This window comes from Pristiophorus japonicus, chromosome 3 (assembly GCF_044704955.1).
Source record: "Pristiophorus japonicus isolate sPriJap1 chromosome 3, sPriJap1.hap1, whole genome shotgun sequence".
Taxonomy (NCBI): domain Eukaryota; kingdom Metazoa; phylum Chordata; class Chondrichthyes; family Pristiophoridae; genus Pristiophorus; species Pristiophorus japonicus.
In genome coordinates this window covers 183,514,658-183,529,509 of record NC_091979.1, presented here as the reverse complement: position 1 = coordinate 183,529,509, position 14,852 = coordinate 183,514,658, and the positions used below count along the sequence as shown (strand labels likewise).

At 45.7% G+C, this 14,852-nt stretch overlaps 1 protein-coding gene across 8 annotated transcripts in view; it reads right to left on the bottom strand.

Moving 5' to 3' along the window:
* Nucleotides 1-14,852, bottom strand: part of als2b (alsin Rho guanine nucleotide exchange factor ALS2 b) — a 191,049-nt gene that overhangs the window by 119,331 nt on the left and 56,866 nt on the right. For all 8 annotated transcript variants that reach the window (XM_070876070.1, XM_070876068.1, XM_070876069.1 and 5 more), the window contains 2 exons: nucleotides 6,925-7,096; nucleotides 2,242-2,431 (listed from right to left, as the gene is read on the bottom strand). In XM_070876070.1, the coding sequence (XP_070732171.1) occupies nucleotides 2,242-2,431; nucleotides 6,925-7,096 (362 nt within the window). The remainder of the gene's footprint in view (nucleotides 1-2,241; nucleotides 2,432-6,924; nucleotides 7,097-14,852) is intronic.

Below are 14,852 nucleotides of genomic sequence, written 5' to 3'. Positions count from 1 at the left end.
AAATGTAGGGGTACAGATACACATCACTAAAAGCAAAAACCTAGATCTACAATAAACTATTTCTCACCAGTGTAAGTGGAGTCATTAGAAAGCAGACTGATTTCCCACACTAGAACCAGTTAAAAGTGTACAAACCACAGCGAGCGTGGAGCCACAAGTGTACAACCATAGTTAGTGCATGGCCGCAAGTGCACAAGGGCATGAATGAGGGTTTCAGCAGCAGATGGGCAGAGGCAGGGGCGGTGATGGCAATGTTATGGAGGTGGAAGTCGGCGGTATTGGTGAGAGAGAGAATGTTTGGTCAGAAGTTCTACTCAGGGTCAAATATGACGGCAAGTTTGCGAACAGTCTGGATCAGTCTCAGACTGCGGCAGGGATCGAAGACAATGTCTTTGGTCTTCCAAATATTTAATTGGAGAAAATTTCTGCTCATCAAGGATAAACAGCGTGATAAATCAGAAGCAGTGGAGGGGTCATGAGAGGTGGTGGTGAGGTAGATCAGGGCGTCATCAGCGTATGTGTGGAACCTGGCGTTGTGTTTGCGGATGATGTCGCCGAGGGGCGGAACGTGGATGAGAAATAGGAGGGGCCAAGGATAGATCCTAGGGTGACTCCAGAAGCAATGGTGTAGGAGTAGGAAGCGAAGCCATTGCAAGAGATTTTCTGTCTATGACTGGATAGATAGGAATGAAACCTGGTGAGGGCAACCCCACCCAGCTGGACAACAGAGGTGAGGATTTGGAGGAGGATGATGTGGTCAACCGTGTCAATGGGTACAGACAGGTCGAGAAGGATGAGGAGGGATAGTTTACCACAGTCACATAGGATGTCATTTGTGATTTAGACATTTATCATGCTGTTTATCTGCAATGAGCAGAAATTTCTTCCAATTAAATATTTGGAAGACCAAAGCCATTGTCTTTGAGCAAATTAAGTGTCGTGGCAGAGGCGGAAACCTGATTGGAGAGTTTCAAACATGGAGTTGCAGTAAAGCTGGGCACAAATTTGGGAGATGAGAGGAAAGGGAGGTTGAAGATGGAGCGGTAGTTTGCAAGGACAGAGGTGTAGCCAAGAGTACAAACCACAATGAGCGTACAGCCAAAAGTGCTCTCCAGATACAACCAAGGGCAGAATCTATGAAAGCACATTAACTTGGACACAGTACAAACATCTGACTCACACCCTCACACATTACAGATATTCTTGTGGGAAAACAGAGCTAGAGTGTGGTGGTGGGTAGGTTTACGTACCTCCACAACAGCGTGTCGTGCAACATTTTCATTGGGGTTGGCCAACACACATGGAGAAGGTAACATCAATTATGGAGGTAGAAATGGGACACGACCCCAAGGTCTCGGTAGTAAGGACTGTGGGTGACTTAATCACACACACCAGGGAGTCGAAGGTCGGGTCTGCGCTGATATAATTGACCTGACCTCAGCCAGGGCAAATGCTAGGATGTGATAACTGGCCTCCGCACCACTGAGTTAGGGAGGGGGAAAGAGGACTAATTGCACGTGTGGATATTGGGCAAGGACAGGATCGGGCTTGGCTCAGCTCCCTCACAATATTCACCGTCAAGGTTCACAAGTGGTCCTGGAGGATGGCCAATGTCCATGGAACTAGACGCTTCGGAAGGCAAGACCTTCAGAGCTGGGACAGGCAGAAAACTGGTTTTAAAAATAAATAAACAGGCCTTGCTGGAAGAGTAATGCCAAGCAAGGTGTGACGGAAAAAGATTTCCAGCATAAAAGGGGCAGATTAAAGCTTGGAATCCTGTTCCAATCAAAAAACTGTATGGTCATTTACAAATGATGAGTAATTTGAGACCCTGCATGTGGTGAGTGTAGCATGCTTGGGAGGAACAGGCGACAGGTTCCCAAAGCTCTCCACTACTGGGGCTTTTCTTGCGTCATATCTAGGTTTCTTCCAGACTAATTGATAGAGACTGATTGCTATGATCAATAAACAACTCCATTATCATTGTATCAGGCAACAACCAGGATGGTAGCAGAACTAGCTCGGTCTTTTATCGTACAGCAATTCCTATGTTCAGACGTTCACTTTATGAATTCCTTATTTCCTCCAGCCTCGCCTAGTTAAGACATTAAACCTTTGTGCTCTCACTTTACGAATGCATATTTTCTCTACCTTAGAAGCAATATTAAACATCTCTACTCTCACGCCCCCCTCACAAACACATGTACTTCCCCAGGAGCAGTAAGAGTGTTGTGTACTTGCTCTTTGAAAGTGTCCAGGAAGATGTTTGAGTGCTCCATCATGGCGAGTGTCTTGACATCCTTTGAACTGTGAAGGAACATATTTAAGGTGACGCAGTGCTGTCCAATCAGGTAGCACAGTTTGCTAAATTTGCTGGCTGTGTCTTGCAGTAACTGGCTCGAAGTCGGACCTAAAGTGGAAGCCAAATTATCTGTAAAACAAAACATTTAGTAAACCAGTATGTCACACAAGCCTCGTTCACGCTTCAGATGTTCTGTCATTAGATGGCAGTCCAGTTCCCAAGAGCTAGGCCACAATCAGACACATCGGTTTACAGCTCCAGAAGGCGGCATGCAGTCCAACACTCTCAAAGGCTAACACCAAGTCCATTCTACTGCTTTGGACTTGGAAATACTTTTAACAAAAACATGCCCCTTTGGGCACCCGAGTCACAGTTTCTCGCTCTTTTGGGCATATTCCAGGCTTCCCCCTTCCCAAGACAGTGCATCTGCATGCAGTCTCCATAGCATCATAGCATAGATTCCTGCCTCTGCTACTGCCCACCTCAGGGCTCCAGAGCTCTTCAATCGGTCATTGTATAACACTGGAGTACAGTACTAGAGGGTACAGGTCTATCACTGTATAACACTGAAGTACAGTACTGGTGGGTACAGGTGTATCACTGTATATCACCATCATCATCATCATCATCGGCAGTCCCTCGGAATCGAGGAAAACTTGCTTCCACTTGAACAGTCCAATACGAGAACCACAGACCCTGTCACAGGTGGGTCAGATAGTCGTTGAGGGTAAGGAAGGGTTGGACTGGTTTGCCGCACGCTCTTTTCGCCGCCTGCGCTTGATTTCTGCATGCTCTCGGCGATGAGACTGGAGATGCTCAACGCCGTCCCGGATGCACTTCCTCCACTTAGGGGGGTCTTTGGCCAGGGACTCCCAGGTATCAGTGGGGATGTTGCACTTTATCAGGGAGGCTTTGAAGGTGTCCTTGTAATGTTTCCTCCACCTTTACTCGTTTGCCATGAAGGAGTTTCCGAGTAGAGCACTTGCTTTGGGTGTCTCGTGTCTGGCATGCGGCCTGCCCAGTAGAGCTGATCAAGTGTAGTCAGTGCTTCAATGCTGGGGATGTTGGCCTGGTCGAGGACGCAAATGTTGCTGTGTCTGTCTTTCCAGGGGATTTGTAGGATCTTGCTGAGACATCGTTGGTGGTATTTCTCCAGCGCCATAACACTGGGGTACAGTACTGGTGGGTACAAGTCTATCTCTGTATAAAACTGGGGTACAGTACTGGTGGGTAATATGGCAGGGGGATGGGAACCAATGCAGGGAGACAGCGGGAAGTAGAATGGAGGCAGAAGCAAAAGATAGAAAGAAGAAAAGTAAAAGTGGAGGGCAGAGAAATCCAAGGCAAAAATCAAAAAGGGCCATATCGAGCAAAATTCTAAAGGGGTAAAATGTGTTAAAAAGACAAGCCTTAAGGCTCTGTGCCTCAATGTGAGGAGTATTCGGAATAAGGTGGACAAATTAACTGCGCAGATAGCAGTTAACGGGTATGATGTAATTGGCATCACATAGACATGGCTCCAGGGTGACCAAGGCTGGGAACTCAACATCCAGGGGTATTCAACATTTAGGAAGGATAGACAGAAAGGAAAAGGAGGCGAAGTGGCATTCCTGGTTTAGGAGAAAATTAATGCAACAGTAAGGAAGGACATTAGCTTGGATGATGTGGAATCGGTATGGGTGGAGCTGCGGAATACCAAGGGGCAGAAAACGCTAGTGGGAGTTGTGTACAGACCACCAAACAGTCGTAGTGAGGTTGGGGACAGCATCAAACATAAAATAAGGGATGCATGCAATAAAGGTACAGCAGTTATCATGGGTGACTTTAATCTACATATTGATTGGGCTAACCAAACTGGTAGCAATTCGGTGGAGGAGGATTTCCTGGAGTGTATTTGTGATGGTTTGAGACCAATATGTTGAGGAACCAACCAGGGAGCTAGCCATCCGAGACTGGATGATGTGTAATGAGAAAGGACTAATTAGCAATCTTGTTGTGCGAGACCCCTTGGGGAAGAGTGACCATAACATGGTAGAATTCTTTATTAGGATGGAGAGTGACACAGTTAATTCAGAAACTAGGGTCCTGAACTGAAGAAAAGGTAACTTTGATGGTTTGAGACGTGAATTGGCTAGAGTAGACTGGCAAATGATACTTAAAGGGTTGACGGTGGATAGGCAATGGCAAACATTTAAAGATCACATGGATGAATTTCAGCAATTGTACATCCCTGTCTAGAGTAAAAAATAAAATGGGGAAGGTGGGTCAACCGTGGCTAACAAGGGAAATTAAGGATAGTGTTAAATCCAAGGAAGAGGCATATATCGTGGCCAGAAAAAGCAGCAAACCTGAGGACTGGGAGAAATGTAGAATTCAGCAGAGGAGGACAAAGGGTTTAATTAAAAGTGGGAAAATAGATTACGAGAAGAAGCTTGCCGGGAACATAAAAACTGACTGCAAAAGCTTCTATAGATATGTGAAGAGGAAAGATTAGTGAAAACAAACGTAGGTACCTTGCAGTCGGATTCAGGTGAATTTATAATGGGGAACAAAGAAATGGCAGACCAATTGAACAAATACTTGAGTTCTGTCTTCACGAAGGAAGACACAAATAACCTTCCGAAAGTACTAGGGGACCGCGGGTTTAGTGAGAAGGAGGAACAGAAGGATATCCTTATTAGGCGAGAAATTGTGTTAGGGAAATTGTTGGGATTGATGGGATTGAAGGCCGATAAATCCCCGGGGCCTGATAGTCTGCACCCCAGAGTACTTAAGGAAGTGGCCCTAGAAATAGTGGATGCATTGGTGATCATTTTCCAACAGTCTATCGACTCGGGATCAGTTCCTATGGACTGGAGGATAGCTAATGTAACACCACTTTTTAAAAAGGGAGGCAGAGAGAAAGCGGGTAATTATAGACCGGTTAGCCTGACATCAGTGGTGGGGAAAATGTTGGAATCAATTATTAAGGATGAATTAGCAGCGCATTTGGAAAGCAGTGACAGGATCGGTCCAAGTCAGCATGGATTTATGAAGGGGAAATCATGCTTGACAAATCTTCTGGAATTTTTTGAGGATGTAACTAGCAGAGTGGATAAGGGAGAACCAGTGGATGTGGTGTATTTGTACTTTCAAAAGGCTTTTGATAAGGTCCCACACAAGAGATTAGTGTGCAAAATCAAAGCACATGGTATTGGGGGTAATATACTGACGTGGATAGACAACTGGTTGGCAGACAGGAAGCAGAGAGTCCGGATAAACGGGTCCTTTTCAGAATGGCAGGCAGTGACTAGTGGAGTGCCGCAGGGCTCAGTGCTGGGACCCCAGCTCTTTACAATATACATCAATGATTTGGATGAAGGAATTGAGTGTAATATCTCCAAGTTTGCAGATGACATTAAGCTGGGTGGCGGTGTGAGCTGTGAGGGGGACGCCAAGAGGCTGCAGGGTGACTTAGACAAGTTAGGTGAGTGGGCAAATGCATAGCAGATGCAGTATAATGTGGATAAATGTGAGGTTATCCACTTTGGAGGCAAAAACACGAAGACAGAATATTATCTGAATGGTGGCAGATTAGGAAAAGGGGAGGTGCAACGAGACCTGGGTGTCATGGTACATCAGTCATTGAAAGTTGGCATGCAGATAAAGCAGGCGGTGAAGGCGGCCAATGGCATGTTGGCCTTCATAGCTTGGGGATTTGAGTATAAGAGCAGGGAGGTCTTACTGCAGTTTTTTAGGGCCTTGGTGAGGCCGCACCTGGAATATTATGTTCAGTTCTGGTCTCCTAATCTGAGGAAAGACATTGTTGCTATTGAAGGAGTGCAGCGAAGGTTCACCAGACTGATTCCTGGGATGGCTGGAGTGACATATAAGGAGAGACTGGATCGACTGGGCCTGGATTCACTGGAGTTCAGAAGAATGAGAGGGGATCTCATAGAAACATATAAAATACTGATGGAACTGGACAGGTTAGATGCTGGAAGAATGTTCCCGATGTTGGGGAAGTCCAGAACCAGGGGACACAGTCTAAGGATAAGTGGTAAGCCACTTAGGACCGAGAGGAGGAGAAACCTTTTCACTCAGAGTTGTTAACTTGTGGAATTCTCTACCGCAGAGTTGTTGATGCCAGTTGGTTGGATATAGTCAAGAGGGAGTTAGATATGGTCCTTACGGCTAAAGGGATCAAGGGGTATGGAGTGAAAGCAGGAAAGGGGTACTGAAGTGATGATCAGCCATGATCTTATTGAATGTTGGTGCAGGTTCGAAGGGCCAAATGGCCTACTCCTGCACCTATTTTCTATGTACAGGTCTATCACTGTATAATACGGGGGTACAATACTAGAGGGTACAGGTCTATCACTGTAGAACACTGAGGTACAGTACTGATGGGTACAGGTCTATCACGGTGTAACACTGCAGCACAGTGTTATTCAGTGCAGAATGCTCCATTCTAATTTTGTGAGGACACAATCTCTAATTGTACTGCTGGGTGTGTTTTCACAGTTTGAATAGATGTACAAACATTTTACTTGCTGATTATGATCTTGCTGTAAACACTGCATGGAGTGCTGGAGTGGAGCAGATGGTCAGCTATTAGTGGACAGAAAGATCATTTTTCATACCTAATCCCAGCAGGGGTTTGAGTATCTGATTTTTCACATCACTCAGCTTGCAGTGGAATCTCCTCTCTGATGATGCTAGTTCGTGTAAGCTGGCAATATAGCCCATTATGTTCCTGTCTGCCAGCGCCAGGCACATCCGGCCCCCAGCGAACAGACTGTTTATGTAGCCAAGCTGAAATCAAACAGGACATTATTGCAATGCTAGAAGACAATAACAACTGGTCAACCAGTCCACATCCCATCTACCTTCATAACAAGCTAGCTACTGTGGCTGTGGGCTGGGTTACAGAATACTACAGCCAATTTCTGAAAATGGGTCCAAGAATCACTGTGGGATCCAGCAGAACATCCCCAAAACATTCATTCCTTCAGTGGCCAAAAGTAGGTCCTCGAAAAGAAAATATCGTTCCTCACTCACAGAGCATGAGGCCAGCCCACTCAAAGAATGAAGGTGTATCTATACAATGCCTTTCAAATTATCCGGACACTCCCAAGTCATTTTGGAACCCACAAGTTTAAAAAAAATGTAAATCACCGTTGTAATGTCGGCAACCAATCTGCAAACAGCAAGGAGGTAAACAACCAGAAAATTTGTTTTAGTGATGTTGGGATAAATATTGGCCAGGACACTGCTGTTCTTCGAATAATGCCACGAGATATTTTATATCCCCCAGAGAGGGCAGACATTGCATCAGAACGATGCCACCTCGGACAGTGTAGCACTTCCTCAGTACTCAAAGGATCTAACCCTGAAACCACTGCTCCTCACCAAATATCCTCTATGAGCCTCTCAACTAGATTTGTTTGTAATCACTCCCAAGTAATCATGGTTCGATAACAACTAGCACTTTTAACATAGTATAATGTTCCAAGACGCTTCACACTAATGTCAAACAAAATTTGACACCAAATCACACAAGGAGAGGTGACCAAAAACTTGGCCAAAGTGATCGTTTTTAAGGAGCATCTTAAAGAAGGAAAGAGAGGTTGCGAGGCAGAGAAGTTTAGGGAGGGAATTAGAGAGCTTAGGGCCTAGGCAGCTGAAAGCACGGCCATCAATGGTGGAATGATTAAAATGGTGCAGCGATAAAAACCACCACACAGTTTACATCTGTACCTCACCCACAGTGAGGTGAAAAGGCAGCCCAGATGTTCTGATTAAATGTAGAGTTAGATGGTCCCTCCACATCAAACCCCAATTTCTCCCCTGAAGACACAGACAGTTCCCCAAGTGCAAGTTGCTATCTGGTACTTGAAGTGGCCGTTCATATATGACCCTGGAAGGAGAGTGCCAGTGAGGCTTTCAAGCATGTCTGAACTTCTACATCAACTCCACTTTCCTGCCCGATACTCATATCCCTTAGTTCACCCTCATAATATCTACAGACAGACACTTTGCAGCATGGGCTTATGGATAGGTGATCAGAAGCAGGAACTCTCCCTAACTGAGGCAAAGTCATTCCCCTACTCCTCTCCCAACTAAGATCAGCTCACTCAGCACAGACTGCCGGGGGAGGTGCGAGGCTGCCCTTCTGGCCCATATGCCTCTGGGGGGACACTGGTTTTACTAACTGAACCACAGGGAAAGCCAATAGGATACCAGCATTGTATTGAAGAAATGGTAAAGTTGAATACTTTCAACAGCAAGAATGATGGTGCTTGGGTTAATGGGAAGGTCTGTGGATACTCGACTTGCTGGCCCAGAGTGGAGGGGCCAAAACCATGCTAATACCCAGTAACACCTGATGGGTCCACACACTGGGGCCCCACTAGATTGATTCTGGGATGAAAGGGCTGTCCTATGAGGAGAGATTGCATAAAATGGGCTTATATACTCTGGAGTTTAGAAGAATGAGAGGTGATCTCATTGTAACATATAAAATTCTTAAGGGGCTTGACAGGGTAGATGCTGAGAGGTTGTTTCCCCTGACTGGAGTGTCTTGAACTAGGGATCACAGTCTCAGAATAAGGGGTCTGCCATTTAGGACTGAAATGAGGAGCAATCTCTTCACTCAGAGGGTTGTGAACCTTTGCAGTTCTCTACCCTAGAGGGCTTTGGAGGCTCAGTTGAAGAATGAGATCAATACATTTTTGGCACTAAGGGAATTCAGGGATATGGGGATCGGGCGGGAAAGTGAAGTTGATGTAGAAGTTCAGACATGATCAAATTGAATGGTGCAGCAGGTTCAAGGGGCCGTAAGGTCTACTCCTATTTCTTGTGTTATGTTCGCTGTTGGTGTGATTTATGCTAATACAGGTGCATAAATATCTTATAACTTGCTTTCAAAATAAGCCAACACTGAAGGAGCAGAATGATGTTACACACCGTCTGGCCAGTCACAAATAAATAATTCCTGTATTCTACTTTAGTAAGTGTCTTTTACAAAAGCCTATCAATTAGGGCTAGAAGTTAGTGGAGCTCCATTAATCAAAGGCAGTCTATATCATTGGATTCATTCGTGTGTTACACAAATTATAGCCAACACTTGCCAGTAAATTGCACAGTGGACAGCCCATACTGTGCCTGGAGGAGAGTTTCTGCCATTTCAAATGCCACTTCACTCTCGTACATCATTCAACCCTGGGATCACTTACAATATTATCTGCAGCACACTCAATTGAACCCGGAAAATAATAAACTAGGAGAGCAGCTTAGAGCAACCACCTCCAACATTCATTGTGTTCTATTTCACAAAACAGATCTTTTACTGCTGGTCATTCCCTGTGATTTTCATACATAGATCACTAAGTACACCAGTACACACATGGAAGGTATCAGGAACAAGGGCTACTTCACAGCTTTGTGACAAAAACCATTCAGCAATGGGGGAACCAGTTGAAGTTGTAAATGAGAGGAGAGCACAATATGACTGCTCCTTCACATGGATAATTCCAGAGTCAAGGGGTTTACGAATTAGTCAGAAATGTGAAGAAATCAGTACTAAAGTGATTATATGATTTTTAAAATTATTCAATTACCATGGTCTAGTGAAGGGATTAAGTCATGTTCAATAACTCTGTACAGCTACAATGATTAATCCTTACCCTGCTATATAAACAGTAACTCCATACAGTTAGTGAGTAACTCTTACCCTGCTAAACACTGTAACTCCATAGTTATACCGTGACTAATCCTTACCCAGCTGTATAAACTGGAATGTTATACAGTTACACATTAAGTATCCTTTACCCTGCTGTGTAAACTGAAACCTCACAGTTACCGAAGAGACGGCAATTAAAGCCAAGCAATCTCCCAATATTTTATTTGTCTGTGTTGCAATTCTCATTAACTCCAAAACAAACCACTTTAATCATTTTGCCTCATTAAGGTTACGTAATGCCCAAAATTATGAACAATTTTTAATTATTAAATTGTTTACAGGTCAACATAAATATTTTACTAGTCCCAACTAGAAAGGCTAATTTTTTCCTCTCTAGCTGTGCAGGTACAGCAAGAAGTGATTGGTTGGACAGCCACACATTAAATATACATCAACAGGCAACATTACTGTTTCATGTTTAATGGCTTTCTGATACCACCTAGTCAGGGTCAGGTCCATTTAGTACACTCCCAGGGATGGAACACACCATCACCATCATACTCACACTTCCAAAATTCTTCCAAGACACACTTAGTCCCTCAACATGCAACGGAATAAAGTGTGATCCAATTAAGAATAGACAAGTAGATTCAGAAAAATAGCAAGCAACACAACAGCAATAGAAACTGTGAGGAGGAAGAATTTTGACAAAATTTATCACAAAAAACAATTTAGGAGTCAAAATTCCAGCGTGGAGTGTTAAGGCTTGGGGACCAGCAAAAACATGGCTATCCTACCCAATCCACACAGGAGGTACAGAATCTCTACTGCTCCCTCAATGGGGAAAAAAACTGCAGTACTTGATTCTCACGCAACACAGCAGCAGCTGGACAAATCAAAACACACTTAGGGACAGAGATCAATCCAGTAACATACAGAGGCTCCACCATATCCAAATTACAGAGGTCATTTAGCTAATACAAAGCCTGAGTGTTCTATGAGCCTAACTGCTTGGGACAAAGATTAATACACTGTGTTGAAGTAATTCCACCCCAACAGGTTGCAGCTGTGTCCTGCTCTATTAATAGCCAATAAATGGTCTATAGTTACCTGAACAGGTTGCAGGTGTTTGCCCTGATACGCAGGTAATCAGTATCATGTCAATCGCCAGAGAGTGGGAAAAAGGTCAGAAATAATCCAGCTTATTTGCTATTTTTGTGACTATAAAATGTGTGTCTCCCCTGGAGCCAGTTACCATCCTTCAGGACTGACTGTGGAAACAGCACCTTTTTTACTGAGAAACACAGTGCAAGATGCAGCCAGAGTTGAAATATTTAAAGACAGGACAAAGTGAATCAGGAAATAGTGATTAGGAGGAGGATAGGAAGGAGTTCTGCAGCTTTCAGACCCTGGCAATAGATGCTTTAGAGTAGGGTGAGTCTCAACTTCAACCTGGGGAGGAAGAAGAGTATGTGAAGAGTTTTTGTCTCTTGACCCCATTTTATACCATGGAATCATACAGCACAGAAGGAGATCATTTAGCCCATCATGTCTGTGCCAGCTCTTTGAAAGAGTTGTCCAATTAATCCCATTCCCCTCCACACCCCAAAGCAATGCAAATTTTTCCTTTTCAAGTTTATATATACAATTCCCTTTTGAAAGTTATTATTGAATCGGCTTCCACTGCCCTTTCAGGCAGTATATTCCAGATCATCAGAACTCACTGCCTGAAAGAAAAATTCTTATTGCTTCTGGTTCTCTTGACAATTATCCTAAACCTGTGTCCTCTACTTACTGACCCCTCTGCCACTGGAAACAGTTTTTCCTTAATTGTGCCCTTCATAATTTTGAACACGTCAAATCTCCCCTCAACCTTCTCTTCTTTTTAAGGAGAACCACCCCAGTTTCTCTAATCTCTCCATGTAACAAGTCCCACATCCCTGGCACCATTCTAGTAAATCTCTGCACCATTTCCAAGGCCTTGACCTCCTTCCTGAAGTGTGGTGCCCAGAATTGAGCACTAAAGTTACACATTTTCCAGAAGACACAGAAAGAAGCCACAAACTAAAAACTGATTAAATTGATTTAACGCAAGCTTTAGGGATGAACTGGACAAAGGGAGAAAAAGGGCGCCAGCCTGGGATAGATGGTGACTCCCCACCAATTAAGGACAATCTCTGCGGTCGAGAAACCAGACTGGGTTTATGCAGAACAATAATGGGGTTGTTACATTTGGCTTATAGAGCTGTGCCTGGTCTCCAGTTGTCTTGGACCCTCTTGTCACTGGACCAAGACCTTGTACAGCTAAGCCCGTGTGGTTGTCGGTGTGCAGCGGCCACCCCATGTTAAAAGAACTCACGCACAGGCATCTTCCACTCCATCAGTATGAAATTCAGGATCTGGAACGTCAGGACCCTCATGGACAATCCCAACAGCAACAAGCCGGAAAGCCGCACCGCCATAGTTGCCCGGGAACTCGGAAGTATTGACATTGACATCGCTGTCCTAAGCGAGACCCGGCGGGCAGGGGAAGGTCAGCTGAAGGAACATGGTGGAGGTTACATCATCTTCTGGAAAGGGAAACCAGAGGCAGAATGCCTCATGGAGTCGACTTTGCCGTCAAGAATGAGCTGGTCGACCGCCTCAAAGACTCTCCCTGCAGGGTTAATGAACACCTCATGACTCTTCGTATTACCCTATCCCGGAACCAATACCCCACAGTCATCAGTGCGTACGCCCCTACACTCGATGCAATGGATGAGGCTAAAAAGGGTTTTTATTCCAACCTTGAGACATCCTTGTCCCGCGTCCCCACGGGCGACAAATTGATCCTCCTGGGTGATTTTAATGCCAGGGTCGGCAAAGACACAGCCCTCTGGGGCAGCGTGATTGGCAGAGAGGGGGTAGGGAAAGCCAACTCCAGCGGTACCCTACTCCTGACAAAATGTCTAGAACATGAACTCATGAGAGTTCATTACTGTTCCGCCAGAGGGGCAAATACAAGGCATCGTGGCAACACCCTCGCTCCAAGCACTGGCACCTGCTTGATTATGTCATTGTCCGAACCAGGGATCGCAAGGATGTGTGCATCACCCATGCCATGACAGGACCTGACGACTGCTGGACGGACCACCGCCTAATCTGATCCATCAACATTAACATTGCCCCAAAGCAGAGAGGACAGAAAAAGCAGTTCCGCAAAAAAGTTAATGCCGGGGCATTTAGAGACCCAGCTAAGACAGCCAGTGCCTCATAGCCAATCTGGCGTGCCTTGATGACCCTGAGATGCTGAATGCACATAGCGCTTGGTCTGCCCTCCAGGCCTCTATAACCAGTGCCTGTGAAGAGACATTTGGTCATTCAACCAGAAAACACCAAGACTGGTTTGATGAAAATGATCAGGAGATCGAAGAACTAATAGATCGCAAGTGCAAAGCATTTGAGCCTCAAACAACAACCCAACTCGGGAGCTGCAAAACAACATTACAGGCGGCTCAAGGCTCAGGTCCAACAAAAAACTCGGGACCTAAAGAACGGGGATGATGGATGGAGAAAGCACAGGAGATGCAACAACTGGCTGACAGCCACGATATGCGAGGATTCTTCGCTGCAGTCAAGGCATACCTATGGTCCAAACTCCCAAGGCCCCACCCCACTCCTGGCCAAGAACAGGGAAACACTCATCAAGGACACCGAGGCTGTCGGGGCCCGATGGAAGGAGCACTTTGAAGATCTCCTAAATCGAGACTCTGCCTTTGACTCGAGTGTTCTTGACTCCATCCCGCAGCATGCGACCCGCCACCAACTCAGTGAAACTCCAACGTTGCATGAGGTAGGCAAAGCCATAAAACAGCTCAAGAATAACAAGGCTACGGGTGCAGATGGAATCCCTGCTGAGGCGCTAAAGTATGGCGGAGAGGCGCTGTTGGCGTGGATATATGACTACATCTCGCTCATCTGGAGGGAGGAGAGCATGCCGGGAGATCTCAGAGATGCAGTGATTGTGACCATTTTTAAAAAGGGGACAAGTCCGACTGCGGCAACGACAGGGGAATCTTCCTGCTATCAGCCACTGGGAAAGTTGTTGCTAGAGATCTCCTCAATCGTCTTCTCCCTGTGGCTGAGGAGCTCCTCCCGGAATCACAATACAGATTTCATCCCCGACGGGGCACAACAGACATGATCTTTGCAGCGCGATAGTTGCAGGAAGAATGCAGGGAGCAGCGCCAGCCCTTATACATGGCCTTTTTCGATCTTACAAAGGTCTTTGACACTGTCAACCGTGAGGGTCAATGGAGCGTCGTCCTTGGTTTCGGATGCCCCCAAAAGTTTGTCAACATTCTTCGCCTGCATCACGATGACATGCAGGCCGTGATCCTTACCAACGGATCCATTACAGACCCAATCCACGTCCGGACCGGGGTCAAACAGGGCTGCGTCATCGCTCCAACCCTCTTCTCAATCTTTCTCACCGCCATGTTCCACCTCACAATCAACAAGCTCCCCGCTGGAGTGGAACTAAACTACAGAACCAGTGGGAAGCTGTTTAACTTAAGACGCCTCCAGGCCAGGTCCAAGATCACCCCAACCTCTGTCGTTGAGCTGCAGTATGCGGACGACGCCTGCGTCTGCGCACATTCAGAGGCTGAACTCGAGGATATAGTCAATGTATTCACTGAGGCATATGAAAGCATGGGCCTTACACTTAACATCCATAAGACAAAGGTCCTCCACCAGCCTGTCGCCGCCGCTCAGCACTACCCTACAATCATCAAGATCCACGGTGCGGCCCTGGACAACGCGGACCATTTCCCATACCTCGGGAGCCTCTTATCAACAAAGGCAGACATTGATGTGGAGATTCAACATCGCCTCCAGTGCGCCAAT